At 38.2% G+C, this 13,933-nt stretch overlaps 6 protein-coding genes across 6 annotated transcripts; 2 read left to right on the top strand and 4 right to left on the bottom strand.

Moving 5' to 3' along the window:
* Positions 1-247: 247 nt before the first annotated feature.
* VTP21DRAFT_3221 (uncharacterized protein) lies at positions 248-1,314 on the bottom strand (the record flags this gene model as incomplete). Its single annotated transcript, XM_069393501.1, has 2 exons — positions 248-787; positions 859-1,314. 2 exons carry the CDS (start codon positions 1,312-1,314, stop codon positions 248-250), a joined length of 996 nt encoding a protein of 331 aa, XP_069249831.1.
* A 964-nt stretch (positions 1,315-2,278) lies between these two features.
* VTP21DRAFT_3220 (uncharacterized protein) lies at positions 2,279-3,471 on the bottom strand (the record flags this gene model as incomplete). The annotated part of the gene is made up of 6 exons (XM_069393500.1): positions 2,279-2,329; positions 2,842-2,902; positions 2,967-3,079; positions 3,146-3,212; positions 3,291-3,346; positions 3,460-3,471. The coding sequence occupies 6 exons, from the start codon at positions 3,469-3,471 to the stop codon at positions 2,279-2,281; spliced, it is 360 nt and encodes a 119-aa protein (XP_069249830.1).
* Positions 3,472-5,269: 1,798 nt separating this feature from the next.
* On the bottom strand, positions 5,270-5,999 carry VTP21DRAFT_3219 (uncharacterized protein; the record flags this gene model as incomplete). Its single annotated transcript, XM_069393498.1, has 2 exons — positions 5,270-5,793; positions 5,882-5,999. 2 exons carry the CDS (start codon positions 5,997-5,999, stop codon positions 5,270-5,272), a joined length of 642 nt encoding a protein of 213 aa, XP_069249829.1.
* Positions 6,000-8,769: 2,770 nt separating this feature from the next.
* On the top strand, positions 8,770-9,006 carry VTP21DRAFT_3218 (uncharacterized protein; the record flags this gene model as incomplete). The annotated part of the gene is made up of 1 exon (XM_069393497.1): positions 8,770-9,006. One exon carries the CDS (start codon positions 8,770-8,772, stop codon positions 9,004-9,006), a length of 237 nt encoding a protein of 78 aa, XP_069249828.1.
* A 1,086-nt stretch (positions 9,007-10,092) lies between these two features.
* Positions 10,093-10,929, top strand: VTP21DRAFT_3217 (uncharacterized protein; the record flags this gene model as incomplete). The annotated part of the gene is made up of 1 exon (XM_069393496.1): positions 10,093-10,929. The coding sequence occupies one exon, from the start codon at positions 10,093-10,095 to the stop codon at positions 10,927-10,929; it is 837 nt and encodes a 278-aa protein (XP_069249827.1).
* Positions 10,930-12,499: 1,570 nt separating this feature from the next.
* On the bottom strand, positions 12,500-13,065 carry VTP21DRAFT_3216 (uncharacterized protein; the record flags this gene model as incomplete). The annotated part of the gene is made up of 3 exons (XM_069393495.1): positions 12,500-12,780; positions 12,846-12,875; positions 13,005-13,065. 3 exons carry the CDS (start codon positions 13,063-13,065, stop codon positions 12,500-12,502), a joined length of 372 nt encoding a protein of 123 aa, XP_069249826.1.
* Between the last annotated feature and the right edge of the window lie 868 nt (positions 13,066-13,933).

Here is a 13,933-nt window from a genome sequence, read left to right as displayed (position 1 = left end):
TTATCTATCATCATGTCTTCGACCCTATCTTTGTGTTCCGCCAATTATCTCCCTCTCTCCGTGCATCAAAATCTCCCCATCTGCGTTTTCCATGTTCATCTTTGTTATTCTTGATGCTTCATATTGCCTTTCTCCTCTTTTTTTTCGCAGTGGAGACTCTTTCATCTTGATTTCATCAATTAATTAAGGCATAGTATTTTGTGTATATATGCAGAGAGATAAGAATCAGTGCTAAAATATTCTTACATTACATTCCTGCTAGTATAGGCCCATTGAAGGTGGAATTATTGCCCATTTTCCAAACTAAAATTTTGCGAGAGCCAATAATGAGAACTAGGTAAGCATATACTGCATGCTTATCACGTAAAGCTGTTATATCGGGACTCTCCCAATAATTCAATAATTGTTCATGTGGGCCGCCGCTTGAATGAACCCATTGAATAATAGTCTGTCCTGGTCGGAATTGGTCTCTGCAATTAAATTTAAGCTGTACTAAGGTATTTGTGTCTATAATATTGCTAAGGCTTAATGCTTTTTGACCACGTATGTGTCCTTGTGAAATAGAAGGTGGAATGTCGAGGTAATCAATTTGGATAATTTTGTTCCCCAGATACGAAGCATAGGACCTGTAAAACCGGCCAATAGCTCTGTTTATCATTTTTGCAAGTTCACGTTCAGCCTTCCCGATATCACTAGTACGGTTGACTCCTGCGAAATCGAAAGATAGGACTAAGTATTGACCGGGAATTATCTTTTTAGCCTGAACATCTCGATCTATCGCGAGATCCTGGAAATATTAGATTGAATCAACTTGGCATTAAATACAAATCTAAACTATAGTAAATATTGTGTTTGAACCTGGAATATTGTTTGATATTTCTTCTTGTGCTCCAAACCATGAAAGTAAGCTAACATGCTTAAGGTCAGAGATTTGCCAAAACGGCGTGGTCGTAAAAAAAGTAGAACTCTTTCTGTAAAATTCTCGATTGTTGATATGTATTGTGTGCGGTCGAAGTACACCAGCCCTGGTGATTTGCGGAGTCGGTAAAAATCATTCTGATCATGAATTGGAAAACCGTTGAATTTTTCTAGATCAACCACCAACGTGCTGTCTTCAATTTCACTATTCACTGGAGCATCTAATTTGACTCTCTTATTGCTTGGCTCTTCTTGATTACTGGTTCCAGCATCGGAATAGAGTTCCTCTCCAGATGTAGATTCACAGTCGAAATAATTGATACTGGGGATGCAATCGGTGCCAGTGTGAGTATGATCACAGATCATGCACACTTGAGAATCGGATTCTAGTGGCATGAGTTGAGAGTAAAGTGATCTGTAAAATTGGAAACAAAAAGTGAAAATTAATGGATTTGTTCCTAAGATTAATAAGTAGTTTTCCTATTTTCGATATCTTAGAGCAATTTAAAGAGCAACCTAAGACGCTAACGACGTCATCGCCAAAAGTATCTCCGGAAATTTTGGGGGTTTGTCCATTTTTAATGAATTGGTCATAAGGGTGATTTGATCAAATATACTGAATTTAGAAAATATAGAATCAAAGTTTCAGAATCATCTGCAAATGTTAATATCTCCTTTAAAAATTCAAAAACAAGAGAGATAATTCTCGAAGACTTTACCATTTCTCAAATTTTTATCGTTAAATTTTTATTCTTGTTTTATACCAATTATAAACCTCTTATATCTCACTTTTATATATATTATGACATCATTCTCTACGTCCATTCCCCGGTTTGTTTACCAGTTTTGGGCTCGGTTTATTTCAAATGCTTCACAGGAGAATGGCAAGATAGCTTTGAAGGAAACTTCATCTTCACTTGCTTACAAAGAACAATTGGACATCATTGCTCAATTCTTTACTATCACCTCTCAGGCAGCTTGCCATCCTTCAAAAAAGAGAAATGAAAAAAACTGTTCTCCGTAGTTTTTGAAAAGTTTCCACGGGAATTTTTAAGGCGGCTGCGCTTTAGGTTTGATAAGAACAAATCGCGTACTGCTCGAGTAGTTGAATCGAAAACTGTATCATCTACTTCACAATGCGATGTCTAGTTTACAAATCATTACTCTTTCTATTAATTTGCCATTATCTATTATGTACAGACGGTACACGACTGAAAGGGGCGCAGTCGAATAATCAAAGGGGTTCAACTCCCACTCCAAAAACGAATCGAGCAGTAAAGTGCATACCAGGTAACTAATCCTTCCAAAAATTCTTAATAGTTAAAAAACTTCAAACGTATTCTGAATTCTGCCTGACTTCCTAGTGCCCAAAGTCGTTATGGAACCATCTCGTATTGCAGCAAACAGGGTTCTAAAAAGAAAGAGGAGAGACGAGATAGAGGAGGAGTGTAAGGGAACAGACCCGACACCTGTCACGACTACCAAATATTACCTAGTACCAGTAACACTTTATTAACCTGTGTAACAATTCTAAATTATCGCTTGATCTTATTTATCGCCTGATTTTATCTTGATTCCTTTAAATATTAACAACTACATGTTATTAAACTTTACCTTGTTTCTTATCTTGTTTCTTACCTTGTTCTTAACTCAGTTATACCTTGTTTTATCTTGTTATCCCTATTATTTATTATTATAAAAACCTTGTTCTCGCCTTATTACATGGAATCTCCCATATCACGAGGAAATAAAGAAAAATAAAAATGTAAAAATACGAAAAATTACGAATATTGTTGGAATATTAGAATGCCGAAACTATTGCTGTTCATATCGTGATATTGAAATCGAAAATAATATGTAGAGATAATTGAATATTTGAGCATTAGACTACATATTTCATGCTGAATAAAATGAATTGCTTACCATCATCATCTTATTGAGACGATAAAGGACGGGATCACGGGGAGGCAAGCTGGTAATCAGGCTATCAATTATACAATATGAGGATTGATTATGTTTCAAAAATTGGTTAAAATTTGAACCCATACGTTCCACGCTCAACCATTCCGCAGTCGCGAGAACCAAAGCTCTCGGTCAAATACTCTTCAGAGATATTGAGGATCTGGGAAGGGCCTTTAATATCTTCGGCGGAGGGCGAAGCCTAATTAAATCATAATTGTTTGTTTGATAAATTACACATGGCAGTAATCTAAAAGGTAGCATTTACCTGTCCATAGGACAAAGCTGCAACCCACATTTCTTCATGATTAATATGATTTGATATTTGAGCGAAGCTATCACCCAAATACCCTTTTGTTAGATGACCAATGTTATCGTTATCAATATCCAATCGAGTCTATTAATTTACTTACGACAACCTGGCTTTATCCTTGGCCTCCAACAGCTTTTGACACACGGTAGGAAAGCTCTAATTACAAAAAGAAATAGTCAGAAACAGTAACAAGGGTGATGTGCTGATATTATATAAAAGCACATGATGCCACGGTTCCTATAACTTGATTTTGACAAAATGATACTCACATTTACATTCATGTTGGCTCTAGTTTATTTTACTGGAAAAAGTTGGAACGCTTGAACTGTGTTAAATAAAATGCTCTCAGGATGTTTGAGGATAAGATGGATGGTTATCGTGAATACTCCATGGCCTTTTTATAGCAATCCTTGATTATATATGATTCTCCGCAAATAAGTCTTGTCGCGTGCTTACCCTGCCAAAAATTTACGTTATGTCATAGAGCTTTTCGTGCTGTTTTTATTGTCAATTGTTACTCCGTCCGACTCCTATTAGCATCTTGGCCAAGATAAACACAGGGTTAGCACGATTTACGACATTTCAATCATAAAATCTCTGACACATTTATATTTTTTAAAATGTATTTGGAAAAAAAAATTACAAATAGATAATACATTAGTTTAATATTCACAGTAGAGGTGATGAGAGGATAAATATTTACTAAATGTGTGGTTGAAGTATCTAATTGTTAAATTTTTAACAACGTCAATTCTTCAATTGCTTAGGTCAGAGAGGAATTACTATATATGAATATTCCCTCATAATTATAAACCTTATTAACATTGTATATCAATAAAATGATCACATCTTTGTTTGCGGTCATAATCATTGTGGTGGCATTACGGCATCTATGCAAAACAAGCAGTATGGTTTTATTGACAATTGGCTTCATTCCATCAAAGATATATATGCCGGTAAATACCAATATAACCAATTAATACTCAGGCATGGCGCTGTTAGATATTCTAACTAAATTATTTTTCACTCAACTGCGCTTAATAATTGAACTCTTGTGCAACAATCTTAGCCACCAAGGATGAGATCGACGGTAAGTGATCACTTACCATTATATATACTGTAAAAAAAAGCGACTTTAACCACGATTTAATACGAAATTGAAAAATGTAGTATTTAATAGCGTCGAGGAGCGACTGGCTAAGTTGATAGAATGTAATGTGAAAAAATCCGTTTTCAATCTCTGCCACACTACCATCCTTCAGAATGCATGGGAGTCCAATCATATGGTGACCGTTCATGGCTGGGTCTACGACTTGCCTACTGGTCTTATTAAGGAACTCGTTATCGATGTGTCAGCTAAAGATAATATCGATTCAATCTTTCGCTTCGAATCCAAGCGAGTGTTTTGGATGAAACTAAGGATACTATGAGTAATTATTTAAAAAAAAAAAAGCCTATTAACAAATATATTGCTGTATATTAAATAATAACGGTGTGAGTGGGATTATATAATTAATATTGTAATTTTGATTATAGTTTATTATGGAGGTATAGTCGGGTTGAAGTAGGCTTTAATGTGGTGAGTCAATAATCTTAACCACTACTATTTATATTGTAAAATATGAAAATTGCTATTACATTAGTTACAGGAATAATATCAAAGTGTAGTATTTTAAATATTTGTAAATATAATGTTGGAGGGTTTTGTATGAAATTTTATGACGTCAGAGTTACTCCTTTGCCGTTACAATAATGCTTATATCCGTTTACTTGGTTAACAATTGCATGGAAAAATTAACAAAGTCTTATCCATAGTGCTGCATTGCATTTGACTATAGATACCAGTCAAACAGAAAATTACCTACATGTACTTTAAAGTTTTTATTTTTTTCTCTTTTAAATCGATTTAGTCCATGCTCTACATTAAGTACATACAATCGGTTAATGTAAAAGCCAAAGAAAAATATTCACATATGCTTATTATGAAAATAGGCATCAGCTTCGTATATATTGTATGCAATCCTATCACTTCATCAGGGTTAACCAGACCCACATAGCAGACGTTTTGATAATCAGCTTCTAGCGTCCCTTTTCCATTTCTGCAACCTGCGATAATCGATCCGCCGCGGATTGCACCTTCGAGGCTGGGGTACCTTTCAATATTTGTCCTTCCATTAATTGTTCATAGGACAGGCGATCTGACGCTTCTTGTTTCAAATAAGCCGCCAACTCATCGACATCCACCTGTCCCTTAGGCGCCGGCCTTACGGACCCCGCCACCTCTTGTGGGCTTACACCGTGCTCGGTGGCCACTGCGGATGTATATTTCCCAAATGCGCTCTGAGCTTTGGCAGCAGCTGACCCTCTCTCCTGAGAGAGCCCTGGTAGCCTTTGCGACTCATCTTTCGCCACGCGCTTTAATTCTCTGAGACAATCTTGCTCTTCCTTTTCCGTCACGACGGCATCAGGAGACGAAACTCCTTGTTCTCCGGCCAAGGTAGCTTCTTCGGCTACCAATTCTGGACCAGAAGTAACTTCCGTGGGATATTGAGTTTGCCGAATCGCCTCTGATACCTGGTCTGCTTGACTTTGGAAACGGGCAGCTAAATGATTTGCAACCAAAAATTTACGAAGAGGAAACCGAGGGATGAAAAAACCAGGCATTTCACTCTCATTCCTAATTTTGTTTACCTTGGCTTCCTACAGGAACCCGACCCGATGAGCCTCGAGAAGCAATCTCCTCTTGCTCTCTCTTCCCCTCTTGCATTGCCTGCTCCACATCCCTAGCGCGATCTAGTGGAATTGCCATTATTACAGCTGCAGTTGTGTGAGCAAGAAGAGAACGAAGAGTTATATATGCGTGAGAGAGATTGTTTCCAGAAGGCGTCTAATTTATTGTTAACGGATGCCCGAGAAACAAACGTCTGTGACGATGGATTTTTCGCATAGTAACAGTATCCAACCTAAATGAAACTCCAAGAGTTCCATTTCGAGTATCATATTCGAGGCGTGCTGTTTGGTTTATACCAATATCGGATTAACCCCAATTTCCTCATTGTTTGATATTGTACCAGGGACACAAATAGAATTACCCAAAATAGAATTAGGCATTTTTTCTTTGAATCAGGAATGGACTTGATATTTCTTAGGCTTCCCTTAAGTTATTTTAATGAAGAACAGGTATTCTGTGCGAGGAATGTGGACAAGTTATGATCACAGTTGTAATTATTCATATCAGTACTGTGGATATACACAGAGTAACAAATTAGTGCAGAATATACTGTAAAAAATTATGAATCATTTTACGTACGTAAGTTGAATCTCTTCTTAGATAAGTAATTTACGATATTATGCTATTATCAACTATTTTATGTTTTATTATAAAATAATGAGTACTTGGAACAGTTTAGTCCATCAACTTGCAGTCCAGTGTATTTTCACTAAAATTGCCCTACTCCAATGGACAGAGTCGAATGGAAGTACAGTATATTTACATCAATATGTGAGAACCTCCAGTACTCTATGGAATTGGTTACGTTAAAAACTTTTGTAGGCAGACTCTAAACCAGTTGAAGAGTATATTAAAAATACTCTTCTCTCTTTCGCAGGCTACGGATTCAATCGTTGGCGTATTATCTATTGCATGCACTGCCGTTCATAACAAAACAAATTTGGCTTCCTCTGCTACAGTATATACGGTCCAATACTTAGAGATATTAGATGCTGGAGTCACCTTAATATGCTGATGAAACTAATTCCCCGACTTTCAGATGAATTGGATTGCTGAATTAGAGCCAAATGCGATATAGTACTAATAGATTACACATGATAATCAAAGTTCCAACTTTAGACCCCTTCCTGAAATAATCTTGGATCGTCAAAATATATTTCAAAGCGTTGCTTCTGTGTCTTACTACTCCCAATTTTTTTGTTAAAGTACTGTCGATGACAGTATTGACGAAATGAATCTACAGTAAGCTCTGGAGAAAGAACTATTATAGATGGTTCTTTCAAGCGTCGTTTATAATTGGAAAGAGTTCCCCAAACAACGGTTACAAACTCGACCATAACTCTCAAAGCAACCTCTTACAAACAGTCCCATTTTCCTGAAGATCGCCTCTGGTGAAGCTGTTGATAGAGTCTCGACTACTGGCGCTTCAATTTTGAAAACACTATTATTATATAACTTCCACATACTTTATACAGATTGAAAAGCAACAGCATGTAACAGGGGTCACTGATATTCAAGCAATTCAACTTTCACATATCCACTAGCATTGAAGACTGTCCTCGAAGCATATTAACATTAGAAATTCATGATGACGTATCACTTTGATCATGAGTTCTGTTGGAATAGGATAGTTTGAGATAGGAAAGATAGGTAATAACTCCGCTTCTTATTCAAAATTGCCCAAAATATACACCCAAAAAATAGTGATGTCAGCCAGTAGTCACAAATATAAGAACTAGCAAAAATTTACAAATTTACAAATAATTTGTAAATTTTTGTTAATTATTAACATATATTACTTTCAGATCTTCTTAATCTCTGTGTTATGTAGCTACGACATCATTTATTTGATATATATACGTACATTTGAGATTGTAATAATTCATACGGAGTTAAATCTTTCTCTCCAAATAAAAACCCCCATCACATACATGAATAGAAAGGCTATGCCTTCTATTTAATATTAAGGAAGTTTTAAATTATAGTTTAGATAAATGAAAGTGATATGCGTATGTTAAGTAAAAACACACGAATTTTTCAAACATCCATGCCGCGTACCGTAATTATTCGGGCGAGCGCATAAAGTGATCGAACAGGAGAATATCTTTACGCGTAAGCGTTGGCTGAGTCTGGAAATATCTGAGTGACGCATAATCTGAATAAACCGTGAATGGTTGTCCATGTAGATAATGTTTCCAGGCCATTAATGCATGCACTGTCGCGAAAAGTTCTTTCTCGTGTGTCGCATAATTTTGCTCGCTAGTTGACAGTTTATGCGACTCGAGCGCTTAGGTTCATAGGGAAAAGTGTCCGAAAAATTTTTTATCCAAATTAATTGGGCACGTATCTTAAAAATTTTCTTCAAAAATTTTCTATAGGAGCTGGCTTATTATATTCTTGAGTTCATAGAGTCATTATGAATTCCTCATATTAGATAGAGTTAAAGAGTTATAGTTATTTTGTAGAGTCAGAATGCGGAAAATATTCTTAATCCGTTACGAGGACAGGCTTCGATGCTAGTGGACATTTGGAAGCTGAATTGCTTTAATATCAATGAGTCCTGTTGCATGCTGTTGCTTCTCAATCTGTATAAAGTAAGTGGAAGTTAAAGAATAATAATAGTGTAGGCAACGTAGAAGCGCCAGTGGTCGAGACTCTATCGATAGCTTCACCAGAGACGATCTCCAGGGTAAAGGATCTGTTGGTAAGATGCTACTTCGAAAATTATGGTCCAGTTTGTAACCGCTGTTTGGGGAACTCTTTCCAATTATAAATGACGCTTGAAAGAACCATCGGAAATTGTTTTTCCTTATTTTATAACCCGGATAGCTACCGATACCACGCGTAGATGATTTACTCCAGCACTTTTCGGGTGAATCATGATTCTCGACGTTTGATGCGAACAAAGGGTTCCACCAAGTCCTTTTGGCAACTCCCGACGACAGAGCTAAAACTGCTTTTCGGATCCAGCTTGGGCTCAAAAGGTTCACTCGAAAGCCCTTCGGTGTCAAAAACGGACCAGCTGTGTTTCAACGTCGCATGGACCGACTCCTGGGCCAATTCAAATTGGATATTGCAATTGTGAATATTTACGTCCTAATTGTCTCGAGTAAAACGGAATCGACGAACACCTTCAACACTGCGAAACGATTTTACATCTCATTTTGTCGCTGTTACTAGGATAGTTAAGATAGGAGAAAGTTCCGCTTGCTTAATTCATATATATAAACTATCACTATATGTACATGCATCTAATGATGATGTCACCCAATGGTCACAAATATAAGAACTATCTAAAACAAAAATTCAAAACACGAACTGTAACGGACTGTTATAATTTTAGATGGTTATATTTGTGACCATTGGGTGACATCATCATTTGATGCGTGTACATATAGTGATAGTCTAGATAGGAAAGCATAGATTAAATAAAATTTATTTAATCTGTGCTTTTAATAAAGAGGCTGGCTCAAATTAAGCTCTGCTTATGACGCTTGTGTCGACAATTCTCGACATGGGTACTTAATTTTAAGTATAGGTCCGAGGGCGATTTAGTATATAAGCTTGAATAGAGGTGGGTGGTTTTGTTTCATTAACATTCACTAACAACTTTTCAGCTTACTTAACCTTGAAAACTGCTTTACCGATTAAGATTCAATCTTAAAATTTGGGTTTTAGCTCCCTTAAAATTTTTAGGGGATCTAAAACCCAAACACCGCATGCGCTCTAGGTATTTTGTTGGTCCCTAATCTTCACCACTCATCTCTTTGCAAAAGATATTGCTTGCGAGTGTGGTGTCTAAGCAAAAGAAGATATTTGTCATCCCAGTTTATTTATATCAATAGTCGCACGAGTATGACAGTTTGCTACTCCATGTTTATTTTTAGCACACTGCGTGTAATGTGTGTTCTTCTGGAAGCATGCATATTAAACAAGCCACCCAATGGCACCCTGCAAAACCGTGGCCGGAAGATCTGTTAATAGGGTTTGATTGGAGTGAAACGAACGCCTTTTTTTGGTCGGCCAACCAAAAATATGTTTTATAAATACAGGCAACCTTAGCTTGAAGGAGGTACCAACCTCGCAAGAAGTGTTCTTTTTATTTAAACTTGTTTTCGAGAGTTCGCATCTCCCACCCTGCATCGCTTTTTCACTCACTTCCTCATACACCATGCGCATCTCTTCTGTTCTAGCAATCCTTTCGCTGGCCCTTGCTTGTTCCGCTGCACCTAGCTTGGATAAACGCATCATCGGTGGAACGGATGTGCAGCCGGATGAGCTGCCATTTATTGCGGAAATAAGGAACAGACGTTCCCCTTGCACCGCTTTTGTTATTGCGCCGCGTGTTATCATGACAGCCGCGCACTGCCTGGGCGATCGATCCCACTCTGGCGTCATCTACGGCAGCAACTTGAAGGGGGAGGGTCACAGCGCTGATGATGTCAAGTTTGTCCCGCATCCAGCGTATGACAGCAAGAAGAACCTGAACGATATCGGCCTAATCTTCGTGGAGCAGCCCATGAACACGACCGTGGCTAAAATTGGCATGAAGTACCCTAAGGCGGGCTCGACCATCATGGCGGCAGGCTTTGGCGACACAGACAACCAGGGCGGCGACTCGCCCAACCTGAAAAAAGTGGCTCTGAAGGTTGCGACGGCGGCAGAGTGCAAGGTGAATAAGCCTAACTTTGACAGCAAGACGCAGTTCTGCACCTCTGATAAGCCGGTCGGCCATTCGGTCTGCAATGGCGACTCCGGCGGCCCGCTCTACACCGGCTCGGGCAAATCGCTGCGCGTCGTTGGCCTTGTCAGCCACGGTACGAAGGCACGTGCGTGCGGAGAGGAGGGCAACCCTCAGTATTTCACGTTCATCAAGCCCTATCTCAAGTGGGTGCGCTCTGAGATCCGCAAATTTGAAAGCGAGCAAAGTGCTCAGCAGAAAAGCGCAGCTCCAGAGGAGTCCATTCAGGTGGCGGACGACACCGACGACGACAGCTCCGACGCCTAACTTAATCACTTCCACAACATTGAACGGACGGTCATCCTCCTGCGACGAACCCATTATTTAACGTCAAGACTTTTTTTTGTATATATATCCTGGCCTATGTTTCATGATTGTATTATACTTGAGCGAGTGCAGTATGGATATGCATGAGGGTATCCCATTCTCTCACTATTTAATAGAAGGAAATAAACACCATCTGCTATTCCCGATGAAGCGTTGATTTTGAACTTTCCAACAAAAAAAGGGTTTGACTGTCTGGATGCATGACTGCCTTCCTAGAACACTGACCGAGTGACCTTGTTATTTTTTGGTTCTTGTACAGGATGATTGCTCGAAGAGCCATTGGTAGAAATGAAGCTTTAGCATATCGCCGTTGCTTTGATTAATTTACTTCAAGATGAGGAGGCTACGGAAGAGATGCCGATGTTTGACGGTGGTCTTTCCGCATTTGCTATTTATCCTGTCTTAGAGTATGGATATTATCGTGTGGCCACGGAAATAGTCCCATACGAAATATAGTAGAGTAAATTCTTCCAGTAGAATGAAGGTCGACATAGAATTGTACAGTGCGTGCATGGCTAATAATAGAAAACTTCCTCATTCAACGCAAATGCGCAAGCCCATTGTCACTGCCTGCCAGGTCCATGTATTGGGCTAAAGGCAAGCCAGGTAGCAAACCTGCTGTTCCATGATTCCGTTGAATACGACCCGAATGGACAGGATCCACTCGGTGGGATAACTTGTTTTTTTGCGGAATAAAGGAGAGGGCCCGGCATCTCTCACGGCTATTTGACATCTACTTTGAAATTCTACAAGCATCTGATAAAGTCCCATTCAAAATTTAAACTTAAGCGATACCGTCTAAAATTCTACTTCCGAAACGAGCTGTTTCAACAATTTAGCTAAAAGATGTCGATATTTTCGCAGCACATGCATGAGTCTCAAGAATTGCGTGAGGGTTTGGCATAGAAAAAAAAATTAAGTGATAGAGGAAAACTTTAGAACTACACAACATGCTCAATAGCACGTTGTGTAGTTTTGATATCTTTTGATTATCTGATAATCGTAGAATATCAAAAATCTAATCAGGCTTAGAGGATATCATCTAAGCGAAAGTACACAAATAGACTGTGAATTTTGTCAGCAATATGAAGTACTGACTGAAAATTCGTTGATGCGATTGTTACGGAATAGTGCTTATATGTGGTCCATCTAAAAATCGTTTTGTATCCTCTTTTAAATTATTTAGAATACAATCTTCGTTGTCATAAATGTAGTCCAGGGCACTCAGTTGGTCAATTATGAAATAAAGACGGTTGGATTCCTTGTTAGAAATTTTATTGCAAAACGCAAGGACCTCTTTCGCGGCGTTGCATTTTGCTATTTTGCGCTGATTTTCCGGGGAATCACCAAAGGTAAGGAAAAGAGCCTCTTTAAAATAAGTTTCTCAGCTCAGTACCATATTGCGACAATCTGGGAGGTAGACAACTCTTTTCCCTTGTAACATTAGTAGGCACGTCATTGCTGCAAGAATATGTGATTTTCCATATCCGGTACTCCCATGAACAAAAAGCTAAGTAGAGCCGGTAGGATATCTCAAATGGTCTATCTCTTTAAGCACTCGAGTGAATCCCTCGCGACCCATGTAATCAAAATACCCATCAACAGACAAATGAAAGCGGTCGACTGAAGTGGTGCCGATAAAGGGAAAGGGAATTCTCATGAAGTTATCAGGGTTGGAGTATGATTCCTCAGGATTTGAAGAGCATTGTTCAATGATCTGATTGAAGTGCGCCCTACTCCTCAATATAGAGTCCATGTCTGCCTGCCCAAGTAGCTCCTCATCTTCCTCATCTAAGAAAAATAGATATTTTAGAAGAGTATATTTTAACTAAACAACTTGTTAGCAAAGCATTCACCTGCATCTGGAGGACGTTTTCGCCCAACGACTTACCAAGGAATTGGTCAATGCAAAAAATGTAGTAAATGATGTGTATACGCACATATAACGTGCAAGATTAGTGCTTTAAGAAATCAAATGATTGCGGCAAAGACAATACATCACATGGATTATTTACCAGTACGAACTGCGACCAACACTTTGCAGTCTTTTTCGAAACGCAGTAAGCCTGACGCCATTATCTCTTCCGGGTCTGTCAATTCGACTGCTTAATCATCGTCCTCTGTTCTTTTCTTGATCTTTAAGACGAGCTCATCAGCATCATAATTTTCTGAACGCATTTGATTTTTTTTTTATCTTTGATAGCTGTCTTGAGATCATCTGCAAAGTAAACTTCTCTCAATGAAACTCTGATCCAAGGCGTATTTTCAGAGCTTATGCACTTGAACCATATATACTGGGTAGTCATTGAATTACTTTTCCAAACAAGGCGGTTTAAGTTAGACATAGGGAATATTAAATTTTTCCTGTCTATAATAAACATTTTTTCAATATGCTGTACCAAGCATTTTCCCAAACCCGGCTTCATATTGGGTAGGAAACAACCGGGGAATGGAAGTGGAAAGAGACATTATATATAAAAGAAAGATATAAAATGTATTATAAATTGGTATATAACAGGTATAAAAATTTGACGATGAAAGTTGAGAAATGTAAATATGTCTTCGAAAATTATTACACACGTTTTGAATTTTTAAAGGAGATATTAACAGTTGCAGAAATTTCTGAAACTTTGATCCTTCAGTTTCTAAATACAGTATGTCTGATCAAGCTTGGAATCTCCTATTTTACTAAGTTAATCTAACTTGGAAAAAGCTACTTTAGTCGAACCTACCACGTAGACAATTACTCTATACTAGGTCACGAATCCTCCTTGCCAAGATTCTTTCCACTGCATCAAATTGCTCGAAAATATACCACTTCTTTAACAAAGTTTTCTGTAAAAATTGCTCGTTACTAAAGACCTTTTACCTTTTCTCCGAATATTCGCCCCAGACAATATTTTGCGCAGTCGCCATCTAGATTCATTTATTGTGTACATACTCG

The sequence above is a fragment of the Calcarisporiella thermophila genome (genome assembly GCF_041956535.1).
Source record: "Calcarisporiella thermophila strain CBS 279.70 unplaced genomic scaffold VTP21scaffold_16, whole genome shotgun sequence".
Classification (NCBI taxonomy): domain Eukaryota; kingdom Fungi; phylum Calcarisporiellomycota; class Calcarisporiellomycetes; order Calcarisporiellales; family Calcarisporiellaceae; genus Calcarisporiella; species Calcarisporiella thermophila.
Note: the sequence above shows the minus strand (reverse complement) of the source record. Positions and strands in the feature narration are given on the sequence as shown.